The sequence below is a fragment of the Narcine bancroftii genome, chromosome 9 (assembly GCF_036971445.1).
Source record: "Narcine bancroftii isolate sNarBan1 chromosome 9, sNarBan1.hap1, whole genome shotgun sequence".
Taxonomy (NCBI): Eukaryota; Metazoa; Chordata; class Chondrichthyes; order Torpediniformes; family Narcinidae; genus Narcine; species Narcine bancroftii.
The window spans coordinates 11,503,015-11,528,126 of NC_091477.1; the positions used below are offsets into that span (position 1 = coordinate 11,503,015).

The 25,112-nt window shown below is 41.0% G+C and overlaps 2 protein-coding genes across 2 annotated transcripts in view; one reads left to right on the plus strand and one right to left on the minus strand.

The window, feature by feature from the left end:
- slc36a1 (solute carrier family 36 member 1) overlaps positions 1–6,062 on the plus strand; it is a 63,361-nt gene extending 57,299 nt beyond the window's left edge. Inside the window, exon 12 of the mRNA XM_069898152.1 lies at positions 5,965–6,062. Coding sequence (XP_069754253.1) covers positions 5,965–6,041 — 77 coding nt within the window. The 3' untranslated portion in view covers positions 6,042–6,062. The remainder of the gene's footprint in view (positions 1–5,964) is intronic.
- LOC138743197 (protocadherin Fat 1-like) overlaps positions 1–25,112 on the minus strand; it is a 134,331-nt gene that overhangs the window by 3,973 nt on the left and 105,246 nt on the right. The window contains exons 15-23 of the mRNA XM_069898149.1: positions 24,090–24,304; positions 22,203–22,340; positions 20,706–20,849; positions 19,174–19,371; positions 17,679–18,483; positions 13,236–13,390; positions 7,930–8,380; positions 6,798–6,951; positions 4,056–4,624 (exon numbers count right to left, since the gene is read on the minus strand). Of these exons, the coding sequence (XP_069754250.1) occupies positions 4,056–4,624; positions 6,798–6,951; positions 7,930–8,380; positions 13,236–13,390; positions 17,679–18,483; positions 19,174–19,371; positions 20,706–20,849; positions 22,203–22,340; positions 24,090–24,304 (2,829 nt within the window). The remainder of the gene's footprint in view (positions 1–4,055; positions 4,625–6,797; positions 6,952–7,929; positions 8,381–13,235; positions 13,391–17,678; positions 18,484–19,173; positions 19,372–20,705; positions 20,850–22,202; positions 22,341–24,089; positions 24,305–25,112) is intronic.

Consider the following 25,112-nt stretch of genomic DNA (forward strand, 5'->3'; position numbering starts at 1 on the left):
TAACTCTGAGGACGAGAACCTTTCATCAGCTCAGCACACCGCAGATACTTCACAGTGAAAGGCGCAAGCCCACCGACTGCCTATTGCTCTCCATGGATGCTGCCAAGTTTCTCCAGCACTGCGTGACCGACTGAATTACTCCAGTATTTATTTGGTTCCTCGAGCCTGTTTCATTGATGATCTGATCGTAATCTCAATTCCACTTTTCCCCACTAACCTCAAACCGTCATTCAGAATCCATGAAATATGAAAATACTCTGCTTCCACCACTCTTTTGAGGAAGAGTTCCAAATATTCACAGCCCTCCAAGAGAAAATGTTCCGCATCATCTTTGCCTTAAATGGGTAACAACGTATTTTTAAGCAATGGTTCCTCATTCAAGATTTTCCCACAAGAGGATACGTCCTCTCTACATCCCCCTATCAAATCTCCCCAATCAAGTCACCTTTGACACTTCTGAACTTCAGTGGATTAAACCTTGTTCTTTCAACAAAAGTCACTCTGCCCATTCCATCTATACATCTGCCTCCATTGTTATTCTGTTCTGTATGGACCAGAAAAGTCGCAGAGTAATAGCCCAGTTTGCACTTGATTATGCTCCCACAGCTAGGGGGTGCCAGTGATGCCACACAGCGATTCCACGCTTGCCTCTGAAGTTTGTGAGCTAAAGGTGGGGAAATGAGTGATTCCTACAGGCCTGCTGTGCTGAACAGCAGTCAGCGGTTCGCTATTTAGACCATACTGCCCTCCGCAACTTCACAACCCTCAGCCCCATTGATAGGTCTCCTTCTGTACGTTTGAATAAACGTAACCTGTCAAGTTTGTATTGCCCTGTGCAGATTACAAACCACATCTGCACTTCCCTGCAATTAGAGCTAAAAACCCACTTATGGAAATTTTGTACCTTACTATTTACTTTGTTCAATTACTTGAAAGTTTATATTTTAAAGTCTGGTTTATTTTATGATTTGCATATTTAATATTCACACTTTGACTCTGTCTTTACATTTGTGTTTTGTCTTCCTTCTTTTTCTGTTTATTTAATACTTTCACATTCAAACTGTTGATGAAGGGAGGTTCCAAATTGGCACAGGACCGGACCTGTAAGGCAGTTCACAGTGAGACAGCAGAGCCAGGGGGAAGTGTAATCTTGGTGGAGGAACAATTAAAGAACTGTCAAAAAGTAATCAGGCTGTGGCAACTGCCCCATGGCTCCTAGATTTATCAAGGTGCTGTGTCACACTGATCAAGGCAGCCCCAGGATACACTGCTGGCCTTATATGGCACCTGAAAACTAACAGAATTGGAGTGGAAATAAATCATTCACGACTTCAATATCCCTCATTATTTTATAGACTCCGATAAAGACACCCCTCTGCTCCAGGAATAAAAGTCTCTTTACCCACAGAAGGTTCTTAATTCCAACTGGGTGCATACACTATCATTTACAACCATAGATCACTTTCTTCTTTCTTTGGCTTGGCTTCGCGGACGACGATTTATGGAGGGGTAGAATGTCCACGTCAGCTGCAGGCTCGTTTGTGGCTGACAAGTCCGATGTGGGACAGGCAGACACGGTTGCAGCGGTTGCAGGGGAAAATTGGTGGGTTGGGTTTGGGTGTTGGGTTTTTCCTCCTTTGTCTTTTGTCAGTGAGGTGGGCTCTGCGGTCTTCTTCAAAGGAGGTTGCTGCCCGCCGAACTGTGAGGCGCCAAGATGCACGGTTCGAGGCGAGATCAGCCCACTGGCGGTGGTCAATATGGCAGGCACCAAGAGATTTCTTTAGGCAGTCCTTGTACCTCTTCTTTGGTGCACCTCTGTCTCGGTGGCCAGTGGAGAGCTCGCCATATAACACGATTCACTACAGCACAGAAAAAGGCCTTTCTAGTCTGTACCTAATTGGTTTTCTGCCTAGATCCATGGACCTGCACCCAGACCATATCTCTTCATACCCTTCCCATCCATGTACCTGCCCAACATCCTTGTGAGAAATGTTTTCTTCTTATTTAATGTTTAATTTTCATTTAGAAATACCGCACAGTAGCAGGCCCTTCTGACCCACAAGCCCATGCCTTAACACTCCCATGAAACCAGTTAACCTGGCAACCCATACATCTTTGAAATGTGGGAGGAAACTAGAGCTCTCGGAGGAAAGTCGCGCAGACACACAGAGAGAAAATACAAACCCCTTACCGACAGCGGCAGTTTCGCTAACTAGCTCGCGATTTATGATGCAATAAAAAATTCTAAGGATGAAGATTCCAGTCAGAGTAAGGAACAATTATTTTAACTCAGTGTTACTGGCCCTTCTGCTGGGGAAGTGGTTTGAATCCCAGTATTTGCTTCTGAAAGCAATCCAGTTCCTTTAATAGGCAAGAGCAGGGGAGGAGCTTTAAGGGAAAATATTGCTGGAGATTTTTTTTTTAAAAGGAGAAACCTTAAAAGGGAGCCTTACACTTTAGGTCACACTGCAAGTCCTTTGCTTGTTTCATGTTTCAGTGACACGTGAACTGACTGCCTTAGGAATCTCATCTGCAGGTTGGAACAGGTTTGATCCTGAGGTTCTCAGGTTGAGAGTAGTTTAAAAGCCTGCCAGGAATGTTATTCTAAGACACAATACTGAAATCAAAATTCAAAGTGGAGCTTCCTTCATAAAAATAGGATTAGGCCAACTATTTTATTTGACTTCAAGGAGTGCTGCATCTTTTTAACTCTGGCATCGATACATTTTCTCATTCCTTTACACAAGCCACCAAAGATTATTTCAAGGAATCGCTTCTTACTTTAAAAAAAAGTGTTTCTAGAATTGAGGGGCAGCACAGTTAGCATAGAAGTGAGCGCAACACACGATTATGGCGCCAGCGACCCAGGTTCAAATCCATGCTGTGTGTAAGGAGTTTATATGTTCCTCCATGTCTGCGTGGGCTTCCAGTTTCTTCCTACCATTCAAAACATACAGGGGTTGTAGGTTAATTGGGTGGCACAGGGCCATGGGCTGAAAGGACCTGTTATCGTGCTGTATATGTCTAAAATCTGCTAATAGAAGCAAAATTAGAGTTAATGCTATTTAATTCAATTAATTTAATTTATTTTTAATTTTTAAAAAAATTTAAAAAATTTTCCAAAATATTTAGATGTAGGTGTCCAGTAACAGGCCATTTCACCCCACGAGTCCGTGCTGGCCAAGTTAAACCCCATTAACCTACATCCCCGGTACATTTCAAATGGTTGGAGGAAACTGGATCCCCTGGGGAAAACCCACGAAGACACGGGGAGAACATACAAACTCTTCACAGACAACGCGGGATTCAAACCCTGGTGCTGTAAAGTCGTTGCGCTAACTGCTATGCCAACCGTGTCATCCACCTGTATCCTGATACTCTAAGAAATAATCTAAATTATTTTTTTTAATTATTTACAGCACAGTAGAAGCTGACTCCAGCCATTTAAACCCATGCTGCCCAATTAACCTTCCCTCATACGTATTGGAGGGTGGGAGGAATCTGTGGAGCAGCCAGAGGAAACCCATGGAGACATGGGAAGAACGTACAAACTCCTTAATGGCTTCTTCATAAAAAAATTGCACTCTACGAACTATGTCTCTTCAGCTTGAATGTGAATTAGGGAGTGATACGATTTATTCAAAGAGAAATCAAAGCCCTTTCTATGCTCATTAGGTTATTTCACTGTTTATTCATAGGCCATGCAGGATTTAGTATTTAGTATTTCAGTATTACTGTCCAGATCTGTACAGATCATTTGCACACTGGATCAACTCACTAGACTGATGAATAAATCTAATAAAATTAAGTCTATATCCAGATTCCAAAGAAAGAACCTAAAGCAGTGGTTCCCAACCTTTTTCTTCCCACTCACATACCAAGTCAATTAGGCACGATTAAAACAGTGGTTTTCAAGTTTACTTCTTTCCACCCACCTCCTACCTTAAGCAATCCCTTACTAATCACAAAGCACCTATGGCATAGGGAATACTTAAAGTGGTATGTGAGTGGGAAGAAAAAGGTTGGGAACCTCTGACCTAAAGGAAGAAACTTACCCTCATACTTGCACTCCAAGGTGGTTTTTGGTATAGACTCATGATCGGAGCTAAATGGAGGAGGAGGGGGGAGGTTCGGGGCCACACTGCACACCACCATTGGCCTGCCCTTGGCTGGAGTGAAGGTGTTAAGCTCAGGCTGTCCCTGCGATCCAAATCCTTGGTAGGAATCTTTGTTTAAATCGTGGATGGAACCTTTGAGAATGTTGAGAGGGATGAGTGCGGATGAATGCGAGTCACAGCAAAGGTTCTTTGCTACTTCACTCTTCGATAGTTCATTGCTGCCAAGGACACTCAAGGTGGGTTGCTTCTTCTTTCTGTACTTGAACTTCCGGAAGATGACGAAGAGTGCAACCAAGATGCAGATTGCCAGCACTGCCCCAACGATCTCAATGATTTCATATTTGCTGATGACCAGTGGAGAACTTTGGAAGGACCTCTTCAAGATCTCACACAAAATGCCATCGTAGTCAGGTGCACAGCTGCAGTTAAAAGAGCCATGCACATTCTCACAGCTCGCATTGTTTTTGCATGGATGCAACAGACATTCATCGATATCCTCTTTGCACCTGGAAATTCAATGCAAATAACTGTTAGAAACTTAAATGGACAAAACTTCACTAATCTCTGAACTTAAAATCACAATTTTTATACAAACATATTCCTCCCAATCTCTCCCATGCCAGAGAATGTGAATATTGTAGGTCTAAGGAAGGTAAAACAGATTTAGCTTTATTCTCCTGTCTATCTCAAAGACTTCTATGCTGTTAAACAAGAAAGTCTGTGATTGTAGGTTTCGCAAAAATGCTGAGAACCTCTCTGAATGGAGAGGGAAGGGGGTGGAAAGTTGGATAAGACAGAGGGATGGGGTAGAAAGGGAGACAGGAGAGGCCTAGATTCCTCTTCTCCATTCAGAGCCATCCCCCTCCCCTATCACTTTCCAGCTCTTTTCTCTTCTGCCCTCCCACCCATATCCACCTATGAACTCTTGCCTCTGCCCATCCCCCCACTCTTTTATTCAGGTGCCTGTCTGCTTTTTGCTCATACCTTGATGAAGGCCTCAGGCCTGAAATGTTGGTTATATATCTTTATCTTTGGGGAATGAGGAATGCTGTGTGACTTGCTGAGTTTCCCCAGCTTTTTTGTGTGGACTTCTATGTTGTTTTATGTGAGGATAGTGAGCTTATTCTCCACAATTTAGAAACCTCGATGGTAAAAATCCATCGTGGAATAGGGGTGATGCAACTTTAAAATGGACGAATTTCAAAATCTGTCCAGGTGAAAGGTCTTGACCCAAAACATCAGCCATCCGTTTCCCTACACAGATGATGTCTGAACTGCTGTATTCACATTTACTCCAGATTTCAGCATCTGCAGCACTTTGTGTAACAAAAGAATTTCAAAATACTGTAAAACCCCTGTTATCCAGAATTCAAGCAATCGGCAGCTTCAAGCAAGCAGCAAAAAAAAAAAAAAATTGCAGAAAAGAAATGCGTTAAAAAGTATAATTTTAAAATTGGTGCACTTCAATGTTAGTTTACCCATCAGGCAACACGCAGGCTCAAGCAACCATAAAATTCACTTATCCAGCATAAACCAATCCCCATAGGTGCTGCTTACAAGGGGTTTGATGAAAAAAAAGGTTACGAGGTAGGAAGGGTTTAGTATTTTTTTTTGTAGGAACACATTGATCCGCACAACTTAGAGGGCCAAGAGCCTGTACAATGGTGTAATGTTGTATGTTTTATTGCATACGATATAAGATTTATATTTTTTTTAAATAGTTGTATAATTGATAAGATTTATAGCCAGGCAAAAAAGAAAATTATCCTTCCCTTTCCTTTAAAAAAAATTATTGCAGGTTCAAAAAATGCTCAACTCTGAGAACCTTGTGCTCTTATGTCTCAAGATACAGAAGCCCCAAGAGGAGGTCTGAGGGAGAGCTCATTAAAACTAGGACAGACGCGAAGGAACTCTTCCACTTGAAAATGAATCAGAAAAGGAGGCAGAAACAGGTTAGGAGGAAAAAGGCAGTGGTGAGAATATGAAAGAGTTGAAGAGTATACTGTTGAGGTATTTAAAAGAAAGTTTGACAAATACATTTGAGTGACAGCAACTGATGGATATGGTTTTGAGATGAAGAGCAGAGAAAGCACCCAAGTGCTTGCATAGACATTTGTCCCAAGTGGTGTTTTTTTATGTATAGAACTAAATATTGGAGATAGAATATCAATATTAAAGGGAGAGTTAGCATTCCTGACCAGGTAGTGTAATTTCTACAGGTTGGTCTGACGAAGAGATGAGAAGTACAAAAATTGGAGAAATAATATACTTAAATCACTCTAAATTAGTGCCAAGGAATGAGGCAATCAAGGAAGGATTGAACTATAAAATAAATGATGCCTATCTACAGAAATAATCCACAGGCACATAAATTGGGCACGGGTAGATCAGATATAATGATTTCACAATAGGGAATGTTTGGAATGACTATAGTTGACAGCACCTGTAGTGTTAAGCAAGAGTGAGACAAGCATTTAGTATGATTACCAGTTGAGGGATACACAAAGGGAACACTGTTTTCAGAAATAAAGTGCTTTGTTTCAAGCAATGAGGCAACTCATCAGATATAGCCTGAAGCTTGTGATGTGAGAGATGTTCTTTAGTATATTACAGCATATGGCTCTTCCCTTCATTAAAAGGAATGTAGAACAGAGGCATAGCGTGGAACTATGTATTTACCTTGGTCCTGAAAACTCCTTTGTGCAGTTACAAGTGTAATCACTCTTTTGTGGAATGCAAGATCCACCATTTAAACAGGGCTTTGAGAGGCAAGGGTGGTTGAGGAATTCACAGTGGACACCAAGAATGTTCTTTGGACACTTGCAAAAATATCCTGGATTAAAGAACAACATTTACATATTCTGTTATATGCCATACTATAATCACCTTCTTTCCCTTTTTTGCTAACTTCACCCAATCTATCCATCAAACCTTCTGACTTATTATTTGTAGATCCAAAGATGTCGCTGATGCATCCATTCTTCATTACTGAGCATAAACAATAAATGTCATTGAGTCATACAGTACAGAAACAGACCCTTCAGCCCATTCATCCATGCTAGTCCCATATGCCTGTGTTCAATCCATATCCAACTAAACCAGTCAGTCTCATCCTTCTTTTGGCTATGGACCTCTTAGACTCTATTCAAAGTTTATGGGCCCCCATCCCTGTGAAGAAGTTGAATTTAGTTGGTTTCTTCCGTACTTCCCTCCTATTGACTGCATAAAAAACAAAAATATTTTATGATTTCAGTCTGTGGGTCCCCTTAATGCTTTGGGTTCTGTGTCCCAGTTTTCTGGGACTACCAACAATGAGAATGCTGAACGACCAAAGAAACTGCTCACACTAAGCATCCAAGACTTTCATATTCATGAAACAATATTTATTTATATAGATGAATTACTTTCCTTCCATAATGTATTGCTTGCCTATAGGTGTGTTATGTCTGCATGTGTGTTGTGTGTCTGCATATTTTACACCGAGGAGTGGAGTGCTGTTTCATCAGATCATATTTGTACAATCAGATAACAATAAACTTGACTTGACTTGAACAAATACATATACTCCATGTCCCAATTTTCCAGGATTAGTTTAATACCCAACCACCAACTGATTTGTATCTCATTTTACTACAGTAAAGGTTTATGCATGGACCCATCGAGAATGGTTGCTCTAAACCTTCCCTATCTAAGTATTTGTTTATGTTTATAATTCCATCTCCATAGGGGCATTTCAATCATTAAATAAACTTGCTGAATTAACTCTATTGCATACAGGGGAGAAATGTTTTCTCTTTTGTGGAGTGCTTACCTCCAGATGGTGTTTCAATGCACATTCCTCCATTTTGACATGGTGTTTTTGTACACACTCCAATAGTGGGGCAACATGCTTCGATTCCTACAGACGTTTCAATGACCACATGTGGTTCACTTTTACCTTCTTCTTCACTTGTTTTACCTCTCTGTAAGGTAATCGAACCAAGGCACCCTTTAAACCCCCTCGACATTTTTCTCCGATTATTGGATCTCAGGTTGTCCTCTTGAACTTTACCCCCAAAGAACACTAAAGCATTTCGGCGGCACACCTTGGAGAGTTCAGCAGAAGCAGTGTGCACAGCGTCTAGCACCAGCTTTGCTGACATCTTCGTTATCTTAATTAAAACAGAGTGCCACGACCCATTGTTGACTGTTACGTTGTTCAGCGATAGAACATTAATCTTTCCATCACAGGTATAAGTGAACACCAGCTTTCCATCAATAACCTGCAAAAACATAATTAAAGAGAAAGGTTTTAAAATTGGTCCTCTGCAGTACATTAGATCCCTGGAAATACTCATTCTATCATTGTTTGTAAATGTCACACAGACAATGCAGCCTCAAGAGGTCATCTCCATCCCACAGGTCAATCTCAAGCATCATCAGTTCCCCTCTTATTTTAACAGTGTGTTTCCCATTGCTGTATATACTCATGTAAAAGTCGTTCTCATGTAAAAGACAATCCCAAAATTTCTGGAATTTTCCATATATCTCATGATAAAGTTGACTTTAGTTCTGCACGGATCAACAGTTGCAAGTACCTATTCATGAACGTTACTATGAGGAAATGAATGGTTTACAATGACAAAACTATTTGTAGATGTGACCAAGTTTTATCATTATGTTTCTTCCTCAAAACCAGTGGTTCTCAACCTTTTTCTTTCCATTCACATACCACTTTAAGTATTCCCTATGCCATAAGTGCTCTGTGATTAGTAAGGGATCGCTTAAGGTGCTATGTGGGTAGAAAGAAAAAGTTTATTTAAATCGTACATAATGGACTCATTATGTGCAGGGTTTCATAACTCCAAAGGAAATGGGCCAATGACAATTTTTCCTCAGGCAAAATATTTCAGTAACAATTGGGATTAGAGCAATGATTTTTCAACCTTCCCTTCCCACTCACATGCCTCCTCACAGAGCATTGATGGCATAGGGATTACTTAAACTGATATGTGAGTGGAAAGGAAAAGGTTGAGAACCACTGCTCTAAACGTTCAGGGTGTAGCTAAAAAAAATCAAGGAAAAGTGGTGTGTTTGAAAAACAGCTGTTCCTGCATTTTTTTTTGTTAGTAGTTCTGTTTGAGGTCGATAGTTTTATTTTCTATCCCTTTAAAATCATTTCTGCTTCCTAATGGGCATCCTCACAGGATCTCATCAGTATCTTTACTGTTGACGCTGAAGCCAGTGAGGGAGGTGCAGTTCACCCTTAGAGCAAGAGGGGAATATTATTCAGCTGTGGTCATGGATTGGGAGATTGGTGAGAAGCATGTGCAGTACAGAATCAGCTGAGAGAGTGCAAACGTTACACGGTTCAAATCGTTGCATTGTCACGACTATTGCATAATGTTGCAATTTGCAACCAATTACCAATGTAACCCACCTCGACGCACCACAGATCAGCATCGGCTTGAGGAACAAGTAACCTCTCACTCTGCATTATTACTTTAATTCATTGTGGGTTTTGTTCTTCATTCATTTCGAGATCATCTGCACTTCTGCTACTGATATGGTATTTTGAATTCACGTGTGAATTTCAGCCCCTCAGAAGTAGTGTCGGTGTAATAGTAGAGCCCATAAATTTAACATTTAAGATGATCTAGAAAGTTTGACCTTTATATGAGTATATTTGGTATTCATTTTCTTTCTCAACATTGATGCTCTACCTCCTACCATTAATCATTTACTCAAAAGGTGTTCATCCCTCTCCATCTCTCGCCAAAGTTGAAATGGACTGTTCATCCCCTTGATGAATATTTTGCCCAAAGGTAAGTTTCTGAGCATGTATCCATGAAATCACCATCTGTTTCCACCTGGAAACAGATAACTGTTATGGGGTAGGAGGGATTCCGCCCACTAATCTATGCTGGTTGTCAGCTGCCAGAGATGACAGTGGATGCAAATAATTCTGCACCCTCTCTATGATCTTCATGTCTTTCCTTGGGTCCAGTGACAAGAACTGGATTAAACCGATGGTCAGAACACTTCCAATCTCTTTTCAGTGCCAACTGCTCAGTCCAAGATTCCGCCCTGCTCCAGCTCCCTCAACAGCCCCTAAGGCTAGAGCTGGATGAGGTCCTCACCCAGGATGAGACTTATAAGGCAATTGAACAACTGAAAAGTGGCAAAGCAGCAGGTATGGATGGAATCCCCCCAGAGGTCTGAAAGGCTGGCGGCAAAACTCTGCTTGTCAAGCTGCATGAGTTTTTCAAGCTTTGTTGGGACCAAGGAAAACTGCCTCAGGACCTTCGTGATGCCATCATCATCACCCTGTACAAAAACAAAGGCGAGAAATCAGACTGCTCAAACTACAGGGGAATCACGCTGCTCTGCATTGCAGGCAAAATCTTCGCTAGGATTCTCCGAAATAGAATAATACCTAGTGTTGCTGAGAATATTCTCCCAGAATCACAGTGCGGCTTTCGCGCAAAGAGAGGAACTACTGACATGGTCTTTGCCCTCAGACAGCTCCAAGAAAAGTGCAGAGAACAAAACAAAGGACTCTACATCACCTTTGTTGACCTCACCAAAGCCTTCGACACCGTGAGCAGGAAAGGGCTTTGGCAAATACTAGAGCGCATCGGATGCCCCCCAAAGTTCCTCAACATGATTATCCAACTGCACAAAAACCAACAAGGTCGGGTCAGATACAGCAATGTGCTCTCTGAACCCTTCTCCATTAACAATGGCGTAAAGCAAGGCTGTGTACTCGCACCAACCCTCTTTTCAATCTTCTTCAGCATGATGCTGAACCAAGCCATGAAAGACCTCAACAATGAAGACGCTGTTTACATCCGGTACCGCACAGATGGCAGTCTCTTCAATCTGAGACGCCTGCAAGCTCACACCAAGACACAAGAGAAACTTGTCCGTGAACTACTCTTTGCAGATGATGCCGCTTTAGTTGCCCATTCAGAGCCAGCTGTCAGCGCTTGACGTCCTGTTTTGCGGAAACTGCCAAAATGTTTGGCCTGGAAGTCAGCCTGAAGAAAACGGAGGTCCTCCATCAGCCAGCTCCCCACCATGACTACCAGCCCCCCCATATCTCCATCGGGCACACAAAACTCAAAATGGTCAACCAGTTTACCTATCTCGGCTGCACCATTTCATCAGATGCAAGGATCAACAACGAGATAGACAACAGACTCTCCAAGGCAAATAGCGCCTTTGGAAGACTACACAAAAGAGACTGGAAAAACAACCAACTGAAAAACCTCACAAAGATAAGCGTATACAGAGCCGTTGTCATACCCACACTCCTGTTCGGCTCTGAATCATGGGTCCTCTACCGGCATCACCTACGGCTCCTAGAACGCTTCCACCAGCGTTGTCTCCACTCCATCCTCAAAATTCATTGGAGCGACTTCATCCCTAACATCGAAGTACTCGAGATGGCAGAGACCGACAGCATCGAGTCCACGCTGCTGAAGATCCAGCTGCGCTGGGTGGGTCACGTCTCCAGAATGGAGGACCATCGCCTTCCCAAGATCGTGTTATATGGCGAGCTCTCCACTGGCCACCGTGACAGAGGTGCACCAAAGAAGAGGTACAAGGACTGCCTAAAGAAATCTCTCGGTGCCTGCCACATTGACCACCGCCAATGGGCTGATATCGCCTCAAACCGTGCATCTTGGCGCCTCACAGTTCGGCGGGCAGCAACCTCCTTTGAAGAAGACCGCAGAGCCCACCTCATTGACAAAAGGCAAAGGAGGAAAAACCCAACACCCAACCCCAACCAACCAATTTTCCCCTGCAACTGCTGCAACCATGTCTGCCTGTCCCGCATCGGACTTGTCAGCCACAATCGAGCCTGCAGCTGACGTGGACTTTTACCCCCTCCATAAATCTTCGTCCGCGAAGCCAAGCCAAAGAAAAGAAAAGAATGGTTATAATGGTCCTTCCTTTTATATTTTAAATATCTTTCATTAGGCTTTGATAACTATTTTCATACTACATTGTACTCCCTTTAAGATCAAATGAAGCCTCAGATCCTTTTGTTTTGGCATCCGTCTTACCATTGCCTATTTTGCCTCTCCCATCCCTTCTGAAAAAAAATGCATCGCCTCACATTTCCCTACATGAGTCCGTCTCTCATTTCTGTGTCCATTCTGCAAACTCATCTAGGTCCTGCCACTTGGTCATGTGTAAAGGTGAGCCCTTTCTGGCAGGATATTACTGAAATACTAACAAGGATAATGGGGTTGGTCTTCACAGATGACCCCTAGCTTTACCTTTTGGGCAACTTTTTATTGAAAAAAGTAATAAACTAACTAAATTCCAAATTTCATTAGTTTTAGCTTTACCTAAGAAATGTATTGCGATTACTTGGAACTCTAATTCCCCTCTACAGATAGCACGATGAAAGACGGAGGTGAACAGTTGTATACACATGGAAAAAAAAAATTACATGTAATCTAAAGAGCAAATATGATGTATTTAGAAAAGTATGGCAACCATATTTGGTCTATTTAGGGACCCAGATATAATAAAAAAAAAGGTGCTACTATTATAAAAGTATAAGTGACCTCCCCAATGAAGATGTTCTTTTTTTTAAAACCCAACTGTATGCCCTGACGGTGTACGGATTTATACTGTGAAGGAGGTGGGAGGGAAGGGCTTGGTGTGTCTTGTTCTGTCTTGTAAGAAAAAGCTTCACATCTATATATTTTGAAAATGGAAAATTTTGATATGTATATTTATGTGAAAAATAAACAAAAGTAAAATTTTTTTTTTAAAAAGAGACATTCAGACAGACACTTAAATAGTCAAGGTACAGAAGAAGCCAGACTGAATGTGGGTAAATGGGATTATGTAAATAGACTATATCGTCAGTATAGACCTGTGGGCCAAAGGATCAGTTTCTGCATACTATCCATACCTCTTAATAACACTAACTAATGCAAACCTCTCCAAATTCCTGTTACTATTTTCCCTGATTTTTTCTATAATCTTTTGTATCACTGATGTTAAACTGATCAAACTGTAGTCACCAAAGAAAGATTCTTTGGGTTTACTGAATGTGAAAGATGCTATATAAATGGAAGTTTCTTCCTTTTTGCATTGAACATATTATAATCTTACCTCAAGGCGGCTGGAGTCAGTTCCATGGCTATACATCACAACTGCCTCTGTCTGCAGTGTTTGCATTTGGAAGTTAATATTTGTCTCCATTAGATCCTCTTCACTCAGATAACGATATTTCAAGTAACTATCACCAGTGAATCTCAGGGAAGAACCTGAAATATTAAAATATTTTGAAGCATTTCCGATGGTAACATGTCTTGGTGAAGTTCATATTCAAGCCACACTTGTGTAAAACTTTGACAACCATTTAGTCATTTGGTTGCATTTTCTACTCCAAGGCTGAGTTTATCTAGAGAAATGTTAGCTTTATGGGATTTAACAGCAGAATTCCGAAGTCCAGTGTTGGCATTGTCTTAATTTGGCAAGAGCTTCCTCCAATCAGCCATTTATGCTGCTGTCTGCCTGTGTATTCCATCTGTGGACTCCAACCAGGCAGTGTGAATTTACACAGGCTGTCAAACATGGCCACCGAGCCCATAACAAATTCAATCTGGCACAAATAAAGTTCTCCCAACAGATGGAGCTTTTTTTCTTTAAATAAAGTGTGTGTGTGTGTGTGTGTGTGTGTGTGTGTGTGTGTGTGTGTGTGTGTGTGTGTGTGTGTGTGTGTGTGTGTGTGTGTGTGTGTGTAGCGAATTGAATCTGGCACAAATAAAGTTCTCCCAACAGATGGACTTTTTTTTCTTTAAATAAAGTGTGTGTGTGTGTGTGTGTGTGTGTGTGTGTAGCGAATTGAATCTGGCACAAACAAAGTTCTCCCAACAGATGGACTTTTTTTTCTTTAAATAAAGTGTGTGTGTAGCGAATTGAATCTGGCACAAACAAAGTTCTCCCAACAGATGGAGCTTTTTTTCTTTAAATAAAGTGTGTGTGTGTGTGTGTGTGTGTGTGTGTGTGTGTGTGTGTGTGTGTGTGTGTGTGTGTGTGTGTGTGTGTGTGTGTGTGTGTGTGTGTGTAGCGAATTGAATCTGGCACAAATAAAGTTCTCCCAACAGATGGACTTTTTTTTCTTTAAATAAAGTGTGTGTGTGTGTGTAGCGAATTGAATCTGGCACAAACAAAGTTCTCCCAACAGATGGAGCTTTTTTTCTTTAAATAAAGTGTGTGTGTGTGTGTGTGTGTGTGTGTGTGTGTGTGTGTGTGTGTGTGTGTGTGTGTGTGTGTGTGTGCGCGCGCGCGCGCATGCGTTTACAGGCAGAGTTATACAGGCCCTGCAACCCATCTCATCCATGCCATTAAAAAGTGTCCATCTTAGCTAGTTAGAATTGCCTGGAAATACCTTAATATCATTCCTGTCAATTTACCTGTCTAAATGCCTTTACAACTTCGTAATTGTACTTTCCTCTATAGCCTTATGGTGCTTAAAACTTTTTTCAAAGAATTTTAATTTTTTTTAAACGGTTCAGTGATATTGATTATTTGAGAGGGTCAGATAATCTGAACATTGAGTAATACTGTTTGTTATGAGTCATTGAGCCTAAACAGAGAGCTTGTCAACAGTCAAAATTGTTCTGAGACAGCTGCAACAATGCATTCAACTGGATCAGCCACCTAGGAGATCATGTCTTGGGCCCCTCAGATCATGACAGCACCTTCCAAAGCTACAGCCTTTACAAACCAGCAACATGGGCAACAGGGACAGTGGGGACACTCCCACCTGAGGTCTCCCTGCCAGTTCACACAGAGAGAAACATTTCTTCACAATGATTTGGGATCCTCATTGTCATTGGGTCTACATTGTAGGATTCCCCAATCCACAACATTGTGCAAGTATTTATACCAGAAGGTGGCTGATAGTCACACTAAATTTCTATTTTTCCCAGCAATGCTTGAATAAATACATTTTTTATAAAAAAGCGTGTTGCCCCAGGGCAGCAATCTGATCCACCTCCAGGTCCACAAGCCCACTTCGTCCATGAGACCAATTAACCAACCAACCCCTATGTATTTGCAATGTCCAATTGAAGGATAAAATCATCCTGAAAATCTTCTGGTTTATGGCACTCTGTGTACAGTTCCCTTGTGCAATACCTTGTGACAGGGGGTAGGAATGATTTCCATTGGCTAAGGGGAGCAAATATTTATCTGGTTGACTTCGTGTGATCAAAAGTAAAAGGAAATAGCAAAGTTGTAATGATATATTGGGTGAAGGCAGAATGCTAGTGCAGTGCCAGGAAGACAAAGTTACATGAGAGCACAGGAGAATGGACTTGAATGGAAAAATGCATCAGCCATGATTTGAATGGCAGAGCAGACTCGATGGGCCAAAGGGCCTAATACTACTCCTAAGTCTTATGGTTCCATCATATAGCTTGCTAGGCTGTCATGGACATGAACTGAAAGCAATAAGACTCCTCCAGGGCTAGTGAGAAACAAATAGAGAACAAGAGTTTGGCTGTGTTGGAATAAATCTAATGATACTAACATACACTTTCAAGGTCCTTTTTAAATTGGTTCAGAGGGTGATCAAGGAGTGCTTATATGTGAATCACAAAAGGTTATTTTGCAGGTGCTGCAGTTAATCAAGAAGGCAAAGAGGATGTTGGCCTTCAAAGTTTGATGGCTTGAATTCAGGAACAGGGAGATTCTGCTGCCACTGTACAGAGTACGGGTGAGGCTGCAAAAGGGTATCCTGGCTTTGGACACAGCGCAGAGGAGGATCACCTGATTGATTCTGAAAATAAGGGTGTTAGCTTATGAAGAGAGATTAGCCGAGATGACATTCATTGGCGTTTAGAAGTAAAACTATGAAAGGTATTGATGAAATAGAAGCAGGGAGGTTGTTTCCACTTACAGATGATGCAAGAACTAGGGGTCATAGCTTTAAGGTCTGATGGAATAGATATCAAACAGTGATAAGGAGGAGCTGCTTCTCCTAGAGAGCAGTGAATTTGTGGAACCTACTGACTTATGAACCAATACAGCCTGCCTCATTAAATGTATTTAAGTCACAGATAAATAGATTTTTGAATAATAGGGGAAATAGGCATAATTGAGAACAGGCAGGTAAGTGGAGCTGAATCCACAACCGAATCAGCTGTGATCTTATAGAATGGCAAAGCAGACTTGATGGGCCTTTTGCCCAACTTCTCTTCCCATTTTGTATGTTCTTAGATTCATATAAAGGCAAGAGGTTTATCATAAGAAAACTGGTAGATGGAGAGGGTGAAGAGGATTGGTGCAGAGAATGCTGAAGATGAAAACAAGGTTCTAAATGAAGCAACTGAAGAAGAGAGGGAGGTAGCTTGTACCAGCAGCAGCTGGTGATTATACAAGAGGCAAGAAACAAACTGAGTTTTGAAAGTCGAGTGGTTGGTTCAAGAACACAACACAGACTGGAGGAGATCAAAGAGTTTGAAGGACTTCAATAAGACAAGAATCTTAGTTAATTTCTTGGGTCACAGGAACAAGAGAAGATATTGCTGCTATTCTGCAGGTATGTTTAGATATGCTACATTTCACAGATGGGACTGCAATAGATTAAATTCTACCAAACAGATTATAAAGGCACCGATCTGCTGTTAAAATAAGCAGAAGTCACTGATGCAAACAATTTTCAAAACATGTGTACAGTTATTTATTTACTAGTATTTGTTCTGAAGTGTCTCCAAGTCATGCTAACCGCACTTTACAGAAAATACTGGAAAAACTCAACAGATCTCACAGCATCTGTAGAAAGAGAAGCAGATTCAAATCTGAGATGGAGAACCCTTTGTCAGTTCTGGTGAAAGTTTCATTTACTCATCTTCTATGCAGCTGCTGTCCGAACTATTGAGAGTTCCCAGCATTTCTGGTTTCTATTTGAGATTTGCAGGATTCACGGTTTCATTCTTTTTTCTTTTAGCACTCCATAATTCTCAATCAGTATATATGAATCAGGTTTGACAGGCATCCCAGGTACACTGTGACTGTCTTCAAGATTTTTGGAATATTAAAGGAAATATTTAGCAGGATTCCAAAGTTATGTAACACATCCATATATGGATGTTAGATAATTGCAGGAAAGGCTAAATTATAATACCTCCCTACTGCTCTTTGGTGTCTAGATTTCTGTACGAAGAATTTTGGAGGGCTAGCCTCCCAAAGAATGAATGGTGAAATAATTGTCCTTGATTAATGCATCCCAGTTATTTCTAAATTGAGATCACTGATGGAAGATTTATGCTCGATTCCATGGAGTTAAACGTTAGGGAATGCACTTGATAACATTGGTAAGGGGAAAACTGCCTGACAGTGCTTGTAGAGTACACCCTTCTCTTCATAGTATACTGAAGTACAACACTGATTGGTTATGCATATAAGCAGTGTCTAAACTCAGGACCCACTAACATTGAGAAGACATTGTGACCACTGAACTAAGGCTGGCACCCCCAACAGACAAGGATGAACAGTAAAAATGGATGGAGACTTTGATTTAATGATTATACAAAACTATCTTACCATTACATGAGCAGGTGTGATGGTGCAGATACCGTGGAACAATGAAGCTCAGAATGGCAGTTGTGTATGTCATTACATTTCTCATATCCAGTTGAAAGTTTCCTTGGCAGTGTTGTTGGGGGCAGTTATAATCAGAACAATGATGAACCACCTTCACTATATGAATTTCATGCCTCCTCTCCAAATCCTCAGCAGAGGAGATTAGCTTCTCCTGCAGATTGCCAGGTTCATAGAATGAACCCTCTGGTTTATTTACCACCAGGAGCACCTTCAAGTTGGCAGAACCTTGAGCTGGCTGCAAGCTGATGAGATCAATGGCGTTCTTATTAACCTGGAGGAGACTTGCCAGGAATCGCTGAAAGTTCCACCAGTGGTCACTGATGAACTTCTCTGGCGTAACGTGCGCCAACTCTATCAGAACGGCATGGTCCAGTGCGCCCGCTGTCACATGCATGACCTGTATTTGTGTCTCCACTGTGGTGATGAATTTTCGGTCGGAGACACTGACATTAAATAGGTAGTGTCCCATCTCCAAAGCACGTTGTGCCAGCACTTTGCCATCTGTGCTGCCAACAGAAAACATGTGATTAAGGTCGAAACCTGGGCCTGTGCTATATGTGAGAGAGTCATGTAGATCGAGGTCTGTTGCATGGATTTTTCCAATGAATCCTCCAGGGAACTTGCTACTAGAGGTAACAATGAAGACTTTCAATGGGAGCACAGATGGTGGGTACCGGCTTTCCTTGATTACTTGGATGTTGATGAAAGATGACGACGCCAAAGGTGGCCAACCATTATCTGTTACCTGCAGAGAGAACAAGTTGAAGAACAACATTGCGTCAGTGCTCACTAGCTTTCCTTTGTGAAAGTTATGACAGACAGGATTTAGTGTGTAAACATCCTAGATAACCAATCAAAACACATGCCAAAATGAGACAGTGCCCGTACCTCGCTTAGGAAACCAACGGTTACCTAATATCATAACCCAACATTGCCTCAGCCAGTAGAATTTTAGTGAAAAGGATTCTTAGAAGTATCAACCAAAGTCTGATTACAATAGTTACTGAAATTAGAAGTCTTGAGTGAGCTCTATCTGTACTGTCGAATGAAGTAATGTTATATTTAAAGAATCAAGGGAGTAACATCAATAGCCACATTGTTTGCTATGTTAATAATAATGCCAGTTAAAAATGTGTATGAACAGGCCTTAGGTATGTTGCTGACTGCAGCAGGAATAATCTTCAGTTATATCTTAAAGGATGTGATGATCTCGGCCAGCCGTACTGCCGGAAGAGCAGAAGTTACGGAGATTGCCTTTTGTTTATTCATTATCAGCAGGTGAGATCATGAAGGTGTGCAAAATGTAAACTCATTCCTAAAAACTGATAAGATTAATTGACACCCGACTTCATGGACTTATTCCTTTACTTTTACGTAAACTGCTTGCGCTGTCAGAAAGCATGAAGCAGAATGCAAGGTGTTTTGGTTTACCTACCTGGACCTGCAAGATGTATTGATCCCTCACTTCCTGTTGGAGACGTTCCTGAGTTTTCAGGAGTCCATTCTCATCAACATGAAAGTTGTTTCCCTCATTGCCAGCAGTGATAGCAAAAAGGAATGGTGGCCCATTGGAGGCAGAATCTCTGTCTATTACCAACAGTTGCAGTACACTCGAACCAATTGGCTCATTCTCCTGAAAATGGAGAAAACAACTTGTAGCCTCCAAATTTTTGATCATCATGGACTGACAATAAATTTAGACATACAGCACAGTAACAGGACCTTCTGGCCCAAATACACAAATTAACCTCCAACCCCTGAATGTTTTGAACGATGGGAGGAAACCAGACCACCTGGGGGAAACCCTTGCATTCACGGGTTGAATGTACAAACTCCTTACAGACAGTGGTGGATATGGACCAGGGTCACATGCGCAGTAATAGCATTGCACTAACTTCTACGCTAACCATTGCAGTATATGACAATGGGGAATATTTGTCGAAAACTCGTTACTGCTGTTTTACTGCTGGTTGATGAAGAGGATACAGAAATAATTTACTAAAATAATATCAGGAATGAGTGACTTTAGTAAAAAAATCTTATAGTCATACAGTATTGAAATAGGGTCTTTGGACCATGGTCTGCACAGACCCATTCACATATATCTTATCCTATTACTTCCCAGATTTCCAGCAACTCCCCTGGTTCCACCACTAACCTAAACACTTGCAGTAATTTACTGTGGACAGTTGACCCATCTATCTGCAACTTGTTGAGATGTGCAGGGAAACAGAGCACCCGAGGAAAACCCAGACAGTTGCAGGGATAATGTTCAAACTCCACCCAGACCCTGCTGGATATCAGGATCAAACTGGATCAGTAAAGCAGCAACCTCATTAGCTGCACTGTAGTGCTGGCCGTGGGTGGGTAGACATTAGGAGAGAGAGCGATTCTCCTTGGAACAGGAAAGCCTGCGGGAGGATTCGACTACGTTATTTAAAATCATGAGGAAAATTAATAGAATCAATGGGGAGAAATTGATCGCACTGGTGGAGGTGTCAAGAACTAGAGGAATCCAAAAATGACTTGGGAAAAACATTCTCACACAATAGGTGGATGGGGTCTGGAATGGCAACACGGGAGTGGACTTCTAGAGATAGTACTGAATTCAAACATGTCAATCAGAAGGAAGCTGAAGGGAAAGTACTTCTGGGTCTGTCAAGAGAGGGTAGGGAGCAGTAGGCACTCATATAAAGCCAATATAGACTTTACAGAACAAATTAATTCTTTCCATGCTGTGTGTCTTTGAAATATATTGGGTAAATGAAACCTGCAATTTGTTTGAATGATGCATGGAAATTCCTCATCAATGTACCTCTAGATGAAACCAATGTGGAAAATATGTGCAACTCGGTGTGAACTTGGGTTCCTATAAGCAAATTACACCTTCTAAAAAATCTGCTTACATTTCCCATTTCCAGGCAATATCTTCCACTAAAATCTTAACCACGAGCCATTAATTCTTACCTGAATAACCACGCTGTAATTGAATTGAAAAAATGTAGGTGGATTGTCATTCACATCCATCACCTGGAGGTTCACTGTAGTGTCACTGAATAATGGAGGCACACCATTGTCTGTAGCCCGGATGACCAAAGAGTAACTGGATATCTGGGGAAAAGGCACACCATACGATATAGAAAGTGTGACAATTAGAACATAGAACTTTACAGCACAGTACAGCCTCTTTGGCCCTCGATGTGGTGGTGACCTATATATTCCTACCATATAAATTATCTAAACCCTTCCTACTTCATAACCCTCCAATTTTCTTTCATCAATGTGCCTGTCTAAATACTCTTAATGTTCCAGCCTCCACTACCATCCCTGGCAAGACATTCTAGGCAGCCACAACTCTTTAAAATAAAACACCCCTGATGTCTCCCATAAACTTTCCTCCCTTCACTTTAGAGATGTCCCCTGGTGTTTGCTATTCCAGCCCTGAGAGAAAGGTGCTGGCTGTCCATCTTATCTATGCCTCTCAGAATCTTGTAGACCTCTATTAAGTCTCCTCTCATTCTTCTACGCTCCAAAGAGAAAAATCCCAGCTCTGCTAACCTTGCCTCATAAGACAAATTTTCCAAACGAGGCAACATCCTGGTAAATCACTGTACCCTCTCCATAGCTTCTGCATCCTTCCTATAATGAGGTGACCAGAACCAAACACAATGCTCTCTGTGTGGTCACCAGAGACTTGTAGAGTTGCAACATGACCCCTCTACTCTTGAACTCAATCTCCCCATTAATGAAGCCCAGCATCCCATAGGCCTTCTTAACTATCCTATTAGAAATGTACTTATATTTCTAATCATACTGCACATGCTGCAGAAACAAAAGAGAATCTTTTCAATCTGTTGTGTGATACAGTTCTGTAATATTTCCAAGTTTTATCACGGATTATGCTGTGTGACTGGTGAACCAATGGTGAGGTGTGCCAATTTTAAACTTCCATGTTTTTTACCTATTTATTTTCTGGGATTTTTTTTTTTTGCCAGTTGCATGCATTCTGGTTAACAGGGATTTTTTTCTGGTATTTTCCTTTAACTTATTTTTAAACTTTTTTAAAATGTAATTTTAAAAAAAATTTAGACATACAGCATAATAACAGGCCATAACGGCCCATGAGTCCAGGCCGCCCAATTTACACTCAATTAACCTACCCCCCCCCCCCCCCGATATGTTTCGAACAGAAGGAGGAAACCGGAGCCCTCGGGGAAAACCCACGTAGATAAGGGGAGAACTTATAAACTCCTTACAGATAGCATGGGACTGTAAAGGCGTTGCGCCAACTGCTACACCAACTGTGCCACACCAACAGTATCCTGGTGCGTGGACATAATAATTCCAGCTTCTGTAAGATCTATTCTGATGAGGCTTATGCACTAAAAGGCAATGTACTCATTCAGACTACTGATCAATCTTTCCTAAACCTCCCAGTCCTTCAATCAACACCTTCGTTCTTACCTCCTCTCTGTCAAGGTGCTGCAACAACAAAATCTCCCCATTCTTTGAATCAACAGTAAAATGCTGGTTAGAATCTCCATTTATTATTGAATAGTGGATTAGATTGTTAAGAGGCCCATCTTTGTCAGAAGCAGTCACCTAAGAAAATACAAGAGAATATTTTCAATAAAGGTAGAGCATTCTGGCTGGATGCATCACTGTCTGGTAGCACCAAGGCCATGCCCTTTTCACTCTGCTACCATTGGGAAAAAGGGACAGGAACCTAAAGACGAGCTCTCAGCGGCACAAGCACAGCTTCTTTCCCCTCTGTCATCAGATTCCTGAATGAACAATGAATCACAGACACTGCCTTATTTTGAATTTATTGTCCACGACAATAAATTCTGATTCTGATTAAAAACCCTCATGTCGATGGGTCAATGAAGTAGCTCTCTACGATTCTGTAAGAAATACAAATAAAAAAATGCAAGCCATGATCTTAACCAGAAGTTTCACAAGTGTGCCAATATCTGCCAAGTCAGGATGGAGCATCATCCTAGCAATACTGATCATTCTTTTATTTTATTGGTATTTAAAGTATAAACGATTGAATGGTACAACAATACAATGTGCAACAAAATCAGAAAAAAAGATTACAAATATGATCATAATTAAAGAATTCAGAACTCATTCTTAATAATAAAATTAAGCGTAACAAAAGAAAGGAAGAAAGAAAGTTTAAAAAATCTCTTCCTCTAAGCAAGGTTTAAAGTTGACGTGAATGAATGAAGTAATGCCTTCATGGAGAGGGGCAACACAATGCCAAAATTCCACAACAACACTAAATCTTAAGATTACAAGAGTAGTCGTAAACGAGCCCCTTGTCTTATGGAATTTAATATTAAAATCCGTGATAGCGTATCTAATTTTTTTTCTAAATTTTAAGCACCGTACATGTGTAGGTGGGGTTTCCATTTTATCAAAATTGCACGTCTGGCTATCAACAACGTGAAAGATAAAAATTCGGCTCTGAATGGAAGTCAGAAATACATCATCCTCTTTTGATACATCCCAAAAAGAGCAATTAAAGGGAAAGTTCCAATTTTAAATTTAAAATAATTCTGATAGTTTGGATCTGGTGCTTGGGTTGCCGACAGTTGGAACAGCAATCTGTGCGACTGCGGGAGCGCTGGAGGAGAATCCATGGACAATCAATGTCTTTGATAAGACCCTCCTTTGCTTCTCTTTCTCTTATTGTTAGGGGCAATGCTCACGGTAACTCATTCTTTGCCTTACGGCAGATAAAAGTTGATGTATCTCATGTATATTGCATTTTCATTGTATTATTATGGAATAAATTAGAAAATAAATCTTTGACCTTTGAACCTTCATTTACACCAGCAGTAAAGCAAGTTAGCCGAGAGACGGTGCCACCACAGGTTGAGGTAACATCTGAACATTTGACAAATAATACAGTAACAGCTGACGAATTCCCCAAATTCTTTTTTTCTGTTATCAGTTTTAGATTCCAATTCTAACTCAGACTAATCAGGGTTGACATTAGAATTTTATTACTAGGGGCAAGATTCACAGAAACAATTTTAATTTTGTTAGTTAAAAAAAATAATTGTGAAGGATTTCAGTGGATTTGTAAAAGCACATGTTTAAAGAAGATGAACACGACATATTTTTGTGGATTCTAGCCAGATCTTACATACATGAGCTGTTTGATACATTTGAGACAAATGGGCTGGAACTGATATCTAGCTAATTTATCACCAGGATAAATTGTACTGCTGTTGACATCAATTATAAATGATATATTTTAATGACGGTATTTTTCTTGCATGTCAGTCTAGCTACTATTTGATGTATAATACAATTGTAAAGATTTTCTTTTGCACTTACTTTAAGGACAAGTTCTCCCAGTGGAGCATCCTCACTGACCTCAGCAGCGTGCATGGTGTGGCTGAATGTGGGCGAGTTATCATTAATGTCTATAATGTTGATGATTACTGTCGTACTGTCACTGAGCAAAGGCTTCCCTTTCCTGTTGCCATCAATTGACAGGTAATACTCTTGGCAGGATTCATAGTCCAGACTCCCATTCACATACACAGCTCCTAAACACAGGAATGAGCATTGTTTTTAGAAAAGGATTGAAGTCAATAGATTTTTTTTGAGGAGAAACAGTATTTCCATTTCCACACACATGTTATTGAAAAGTATTCTGTCGAAAGAACAGTAGCAAATCTCTGACTTCCCAATATTGTTCGAAATGTACTGAAGTTCAGAAAATAAACTGTCCAAAGCAAATGTAGCATTCATTTTATACAGGAGATAGTTTGACTACCTTCAACGAGAAGTCCGAATGTTTTTAAAAACGTAACAGTGTTTCCGTTCTTTAATATTTGAACACTGATCGAGGATAAGGTCGCGTCTCATTGAAAGGCCTGCAGTTTTAGGAATGCAGCAATCTGTTGTTACTTGTAAAAACAGCAGCATGGAGCATGTGTCTCTGCAGCCAGACAATCTTGGCTATTGTATGTTGCTAGCCACTGGCAAAGTTTAAAATCAACCATCCTAGCACTGATACAGATTAGCTGCATGTTCAACACATGCATCTCAATGCAGGCAACAAGGAGACTTTGATTTGGTGCAAGTGGAATCACACCCAAGCTTTGGTTTCTTTGGATGTTCAAGGCTCAAAAAGAAGATTCGAGTCTTGAATGTAAAATCCTATTTCTCCTGAGGCAGTGAACAACTCCAGTTAAGTGACAGGCTCCTTATACTTTATTCTTGCCTGTGTAATGTGGCATGATGTTTTCCAGTCTGTTTACATGAAGAATGAGAGAGAATGCCTTCAGTTGGTTGATGAAACAAACAATCCCCCATGTCCTTTTATTGCATGACTCCTAGCCCTTCATTAGT